The sequence below is a fragment of the Octopus bimaculoides genome, chromosome 3 (assembly GCF_046866305.1).
Source record: "Octopus bimaculoides isolate indiv1 chromosome 3, ASM4686630v1, whole genome shotgun sequence".
Lineage (NCBI taxonomy): Eukaryota > Metazoa > Mollusca > Cephalopoda > Octopoda > Octopodidae > Octopus > Octopus bimaculoides.
In genome coordinates, this window is record NC_142930.1 from 159,754,488 (window position 1) to 159,761,987 (window position 7,500).

Below are 7,500 nucleotides of genomic sequence, written 5' to 3' on the forward strand. Positions count from 1 at the left end.
AAGAAGATGAGGACAAATATTTTTCGAATGTATATAATGTAAATAATGTATTATATATAATGTTAGTCTTGTCAAGTGAGTAATATATTTTGCTGTTGAGTTTGAATAAAAACAAAACTTTTAAACTTTTCCTTTCACCTTAACTTTTAAAATCTGATCCACACGAGTTTTCATTACCTATATCAGGCATGGGCAATCTTTATCAACAAGTGGGCCGCACTACTAAGAAAATTAAAAAAATCAAGTAAATTTTCGTCTAGGCATGCCATTCAGAAAGTCACGCTGACCACAGATTGCCAAGAACTGATCTATATGGGTAAAAAAATTTCTATTAACTGATCTGATCAAAGTTGTTTCCCTTGCTTGTTGCTTAAAAAAAAAAAGCAGAAAAAAGAAGATTTTAAAATATCACCGAAGAATGTGTTGACTACCAATTGCATAGATTATTTCAGTTGCCCAAGATTTTCATCGTCAGCTGTTACTTTTATTTGTTTGATAAGAAATAAGATCAAAGACATGAGTAACAAACACTGATAATTAATTAAATTACAACAATATTACAACAAATATCGAACAAAGAATAATTAAGAGAATTATAAATGACTGGATATTATTCTCAAGATAGTGTTGTTTTATACTATATTCCATTGTTATTTTTAATATCATTGTTTCTTAATGATTTAAAGAGTTTATTCGATTTGTTGATTGATTGGTACGATCGGTAGAGCGTCGGAACGAACTGTTTGGTAGTATTCACATACTTTCCTTTTTTTCAGTTCAACTCTCGCTGACGCTGACTTTGCATTTCGTCTGTTCGGTTTTGAACCCCTTCATTGAGTAAACCTATGATTAAAGCATGCAATCTTTTTTTCTCAGCGAGTGGGGGGACAAGAGATATCTAGGATTAGGCTACGCAGTGTATTATTTACTGTTTAGGGCAGAAGGGTTTGATCTGAGGAAGAATTTGAATGCTATCTTTAGAAGGCTGAGTATTCACATGAATGCTCCCTTATTGTCTAGTAAGTACTGAGGACAGAATGATGGATTGAGTTCAAACTGGTTTTTCTTAAAAAAGTATTATTAACTGAATGAATGCCCATCCCGCCGAGGTTGATTCTTCTTTTTATCCTTTTGGAAGTTCATTAACATAAAATATTAGTAATAAATATACCCCGTCCGATTCAATCGATTGTTTTCCCCTTCTCTTAAAACTTGTGTAGCCTTGTACATGTTTGACGCCATTATTATTGTATTTTGTGCATTACCTATAAATATTTAGTTAACGATAAACTTTTCACAGTCTTTGTCTTTTATGAAACATTTCCACTTATAAAATAATTGTCACCAAAAGCGTGACAGCTGCCAAAAATAGATTTTGTCTCTTTGGTGGGGTTTGTTAGACACACAGTTCTGGAAGTTCAAATTTACAACGGAAAAGAACCGGAAGGAATTTATGATGTTTGTGGCTTTTGGTGGTGTTGAGGGAGACATGGATAACGTACTTAAAATCAAATGAAGTAAAAGATGGAGCGTTTTCAGCCGGAGATTGAAAACGATATTCACTCTTAGATTTGGCAAACCATGAATTTAATGTTTATCTTTGTTCTCGTATTGCTACCGTCATTATATCTGAAGTTAAAGACAGTGACTGTCAGAATCGGCAAAAATACATTTAGGTGTTTAGTTACAATCCTTTAAGTTCCGTGTTCAAATCCAGTCAAGGTTGAATTTGCTTTTCATTCATTCGGGGCCGATAAAATAAGTAGTCGTAAAATATTGGAGTATATTATTATATCTAGTGTAGCATCTTGCATCCCTTAAATGTGTGGCATTTTGTCAACGTCTGACGAAATCATTAATATTAAACAGGAGCCCCGTGGAGGATGAAAGAAGTAACGAGAGGGTACTCTTCTTGCCCTGGGTCCATTTAGGACTGTAATACTTTGAAGATAGGTATAAACGCCACCGAATCTCATTTCTCCATTTTTATAAAGCTGCAAGTGTAGTGTTGAAGAATAATAATAGATATTTATAAGGAACCACCGGCGTACAGCTTTAACCAAGACGGCATTATCTGTAGATGGTTCCGTTTTGACATATAATCTGTTGATAGAGATTTCACATAGTCACTGTAAGGGTAATCTGTTGATACCCAGGGTGTGGTGTAGTTGGCTGGGGGTAGATAAGTGGGTCGGTCTATGTAGCCTGTGAAGTGTGATCCAGTTCTGTGTGATTGTAAAGAGTCGTTGCACGGGACGTGTTTCATTGAAGGCTCATTCCATACTGGTGGACTACCGTTGGAGACGGAACTGACTGGAGATTGACACCGTTGTTCATGTGACATTTGCAAATCAGTTTTCTTCTCTGAAATACACATAAATAAATAAATAAATATATATTAAATTCAAATTACGATGAACGTAAACAAACAAACGAAGTTTGCTTTTAGAAGCGTTGAGATGTCTTAGAAAGTTAAAGAAGTGATTTTAAATTCTCAAACGCAGGATAATGCTAATAATATAGCCTGAACAGGATAAACTACCCCTATTTTGCAGAAAAAAGTGTAGGGGGTCAGGTATGATATATATATATATATATATATATGAAATAATATTTTAAGGAAAGTTTATATCGTTACAAATTGTTTTTGTTATAAATTGTTTAGATAGATAGATGGATAGATAAAGAGGAGATAGATAGATGGATAGATAGATAAAGGGAGAGAGAGAGGGAGAGAGAGAGAGAGAGAGAGAGAGAGAGAGAAATAGATAGATAGATAGATGGATGGATAGATAGAAATAAAGATAGATAGATAGATAGATAGATAGATAGATAGATAGATAAAGAGGAGATAGATAGATAGAGAGAGAAATAGATAAAGGAAGAGAGAGAGAGAGAGAGATAGATAGATGGATAGATGGATAAATAGATAGATCGATAAAGAGGAGATAGATAGAAAGATAAAAGGAGAGAGAGAGAGAGAGAGAGAGAGAGAGAGAGAGAGAGAGAGAGAGAGAGAGAGAGAGAGAGAGATGGATAGATAGATAGATGGATAGATAGATTGTGGAATGTTTGTACTTACATGTGTGTATGTGTATTTGTGTGTCTATGTGTATTCATGCATACATACATACATACATACATACATACACATACATACATTACATACATACATACATACATACATGCTCACATACACATACACAATAATTTGTAATATTGCTCTCAAATTTTGGCATACTGATATATTGATTTTTGATGTTTTGCCTCAGGTGACGTGATGGGACAGACATAAGGTCAAAAGCGCTTAAGCCGTATTCATTCCATCTTTTTCAAGTCATAGGTGTATCCATGAGGCAGGGTGTGCTATCAAGTGGAGCTCCTGTTTTACAATTCCTATATATATATATGAATGAAAATGACAAGAGGAGGATGTAACCAGCTAACTTGTCTTTAGATACAGTGTATGCAAAATCACATTATGTACGGTGTACTCTTATTTTCACTTTTATTTTCACTTTTGTTTTTTACCCGTAAGATAGTTCGAGAGAAATTTGAATATTTCTTCTGGAATGCAAAATTAAAAGTTACCTCCCCTAACATTTCAAGAAAAACAAAAATCCCGAGTTATCTTCCCTAATACCAGGATTCTTCCCTTAGACTTCAGTTAACTACACGTGCGCAAACGCAGACATGACCGCGTACACGTAAACACACAGATACACGTATATATATATATGTATATATATATATATATATATATATATATATATATATATATATATATATATATATATATATATATATATATATATATATATATATAAGATAATAAAATATACTATACTTAACATCGTTACTATAAATACTATTGAATCAAAGTGTCATATCATGCTTACCATCTTGGCCTGTTATATAATGATTTGGATTGATTCCTTTCCGCCATTTCGCACGTCTGTTCTGGAACCAAACCTAAAGAAAAGAAAAGTGACAATTGATCTCAAAATAATGGTTTCAAGTTTTGACACAGTGACACCAGTTTTTTACGGTGGGGTTACCTAGTCGATTACATCGACCGCAGTACTTGACTGGTATTATTTTATCGATCCTAAAAGCATGAAAGGCAAAGTCGACTTCAACGGAATCTGAACTCAGAATGTAAAGACGGACAAAATGTTGCCAGCCGTCCGAGTGTCGAACGGTAACGATTTTTTCTGCAATATATGGATAGGTTATCCTGTTCATGCTATTGTATTAGCATTATCATGCGTTTGGGAATAAAATTATTTCTGTATCTTTCAATACATCTCAACGCTTATAAACCAAACTTTGTTTACTTTCATCGTAAGTTAAATATATATATATATATATATATATATATATATATATATAGGGCAGGGAATCGTCAATTAGTAATAAAATTAATAATTAACAATTTTGCCGAGTAGCTCAGTATGAAAAAACCTTTATCGGTAAAACCATTTATAATCATAAATATACAGGGATTAGCATTGAGTTGCTTCTCCAACATATGTAACTTCATACTCTTAACCGTGAAACGTCGTACCCAATTAACTAAAGGCAGGTTTGTTTTTGCTTTTCTCTTCTGTTTTTGTTCTGTGTGTACCATAAATATCGCCATCCGTTGGAGAAAAAATTTGTAGTTTGGAATCAGTAGTTCTTTGACTGCTATTTCTAAATTTTCAGTATGTTGGAGAAGCAGCTCGTGCTAATCCCTGTATATTTATGATTATATATATATATATATATCCAAAAAGCGGAACAAGAACGTGACGGACGACAATGAAGACATACGAACGGATGGACGATACAAAGACGGACAGGAAAACTAGGGCGGAACATTAGTGGCTTTTTATTCATCAGTCAAGCTTCCAATCATCACTACAGTTTCGGCCTATTACACTTCAGACTGTTCAAGATTGGTAGGCCCAAAAATCTAAACTAAAGGCATTAAATTTTTGGAAAAAAGCGGGCGAATATGTGCGATAACACGGACAAATATAGATCGCTAGCCACTACACATTCTTTATTTTCTCTCCTTGTTTCTTTCTCTGTTGCTTTCTGTGGAAGAGCGTAGGCTCGAAACGTTAAAGACCTTTTCACTTCCCGAGCGTTATACTAATACATCTGTTTGCTCTCTACACCACCTGTCTTCGTCTTTTGTTTTTTTTTTAATTCTCTCCCTATATATATATATATATATATATATATATATATATATATATATATATATATACATATATACGACGGGCTTCTTTCAGTATTCGTCTACCAAATCCACTCTCAAGGCTTTGGTCGGCCCGAGGCTATAGTAGAAGACACTTGCTGAAGGTGCCACGCAGTGGGACTGAACCCAGTACCGTGTACTTGGTAAGCAAGCTTCTTACCACTCAATATATAAGAGTGTTCTGTACGAATATTGAAGTACCGGAAATTATTTAAGCATCTTTTCTTACCTGAACTCTTGCTTCATCTAAGGAAAGTTTACGAGCAAGATCTTCTCTTGTGATAACATCTGGATATGGCGCTTTTCGGAATGTCCTCTCCATATGCTCGAGTTGATGTGATGTGAAAGTGGTTCTGTGAGAAGATGAACACAAAATAAAAAATAAAAAAAAAAATTCTTCATTTGCTGCGAATTCTTTGATTGAATGTTATTCTCTTTACTCTCTTTTTTACTCTTTTACTTGTTTCAGTCATTTGACTGCGGCCATGCTGGAACACCGCATTTAGTCGAACAGTTCGACCCCAGGACTTATTGTTTGGAAACCTAGTACTTATTCTATCAGTCTCTTTTGCCGAACCGCTAGGTTACGGGGACGTAAACACACCAGCATCGGTTGTCAAGTGATGCTGGGGGGACAAACACATACACACAAACATAAACACACGCATACATATATATACATATACATATACATATATACGACGGGCTTCTTTCAGTTTCCGTCTACCAAATCCACTTACAAGGCTTTGGTCGGCCCGAGGCTATAGTAGGAGACACTCGCCCAAGGTGCCACGCAGTGGGAATGAACCCGGTACCATGTGGTTGGTAAGCAAGCTACTTACCACACAGCCACTCCTACACCATATAGTAGAAATGAAAGACATACGAAGAAATAAAAGTGTAATGTAAGTAAAAGAACAAGTTTTAACCTAACAAAATATATGTTCTGTGCTTTGAGAAGCAACAGTCTATTTGAGGTACAGGAGAAACTTAATTCTAATGATAATTAATTAGCACAAATTACCACAAATTTTCTTGGCTAATTAACAACACATTAAAAAATATTTGTTTTTCTGAATGACGGTTGCTTGAGAGTTCCGGTTATTTGAGTGCCGGATAAGCGGGAGTTTACTGTGTATATTAGTTTACAAACTGCTTGTTGTCTTCGAGGTCTGTAAATTCTTTCATCCTATCCCCCACCCATCGTTCTATACACCTACCCACACCACCATTGCCATTAATAACTGACAGTGTAACTTTATCCTCGGCTATTTAACAGAAGATGAGTATCGGGTGACGGCACAAACAGGCCTGGAGACCACTTAATAATCTGAGAAATGACAACGTTTCATTTCCCTGGTTCCCTCCGCGCCCACCTATCACAACATGGCCACAGAGTGGTGGACAGAAAAGGTGAAGAAAAGAGATACAGAGAAGGAGAAGTAGTGAGAGTTAATGAAAGCACTGGAGAATGTAGGAGTGAGACTGTTGTAGAGACAGAGACAGTTGGAGAGTGTGAAAGGACTACAGAGATAGAAAGATATTAGTGAATAGAGAGTGTGAGGAGGGGGCAGAGGAAGAGTGAGTGAAAGAGAGAGGGAGAATAGAGAGGAAAAGAGAAATGGTTGGAAAGAGAGATAAAGGAAATGGAGAGAAAAAGAGAACGCAAGGTGGTTGCTAGATTGAGAGATGTTGACACGAATGTAATTGTATGTGTGTGCGTGGTGTGTCTGTGTGTGAGCATAAATACATGTATATGGCGTGTGCGTGTGTGTGTGTGTGTGTGTGAGAGAGAGAGAGAGAGAGAGAGAGAGAGAGAGAGAGAGAGAGAGAGAGAGAGAGAGAGAGAGAGAGAGAGAGCGTGTAAAAGATATGGCTGAATCAGAAAAGAAAAGAAGAGAGAGCGAGTGAGTGAAACAGAGTGAATGGGGGAGAGAGAGAGTGAAAGAGAGGAAGAGTGAATGAGAGAGAGAGAGAGAGCGAGTGAGAGAGAGATATGGTTGAATCAGAAAAGAAGAGAGTGAAAGAAAGAGAGTGAGTAAGAGAGGGAGTGAAAGAGAGAGTGAGTGAGTGAGAGAGAGAGAGACAGAGAGAGAGATAGAGAGAGAGTAAGAGATATGGTTGAATCAGTAAAGAATTCAAAATTTAAAAAAATAAAGTTAACTGTAAAATTACGAAGTAGAATTAGTCAAAGCGTATTACAATAACCTCTCGCCATATCGCGGTTCATCCATCGCGGTTCACTTATCACG

General features: G+C 36.0%; 1 protein-coding gene across 2 annotated transcripts in view; it reads right to left on the reverse strand.

The window, feature by feature from the left end:
* Positions 1 to 434: 434 nt before the first annotated feature.
* Positions 435 to 7,500, reverse strand: part of LOC149136791 (retinal homeobox protein Rx-B-like) — a 33,744-nt gene continuing 26,678 nt past the window's right edge. For both annotated transcript variants that reach the window (XM_089349900.1, XM_089349899.1), the window contains exons 3-5: positions 5,478 to 5,601; positions 3,900 to 3,972; positions 435 to 2,364 (exon numbers count right to left, since the gene is read on the reverse strand). In XM_089349900.1, the coding sequence (XP_089206026.1) occupies positions 2,030 to 2,364; positions 3,900 to 3,972; positions 5,478 to 5,601 (532 nt within the window). In that variant the 3' untranslated portion in view covers positions 435 to 2,029. The remainder of the gene's footprint in view (positions 2,365 to 3,899; positions 3,973 to 5,477; positions 5,602 to 7,500) is intronic.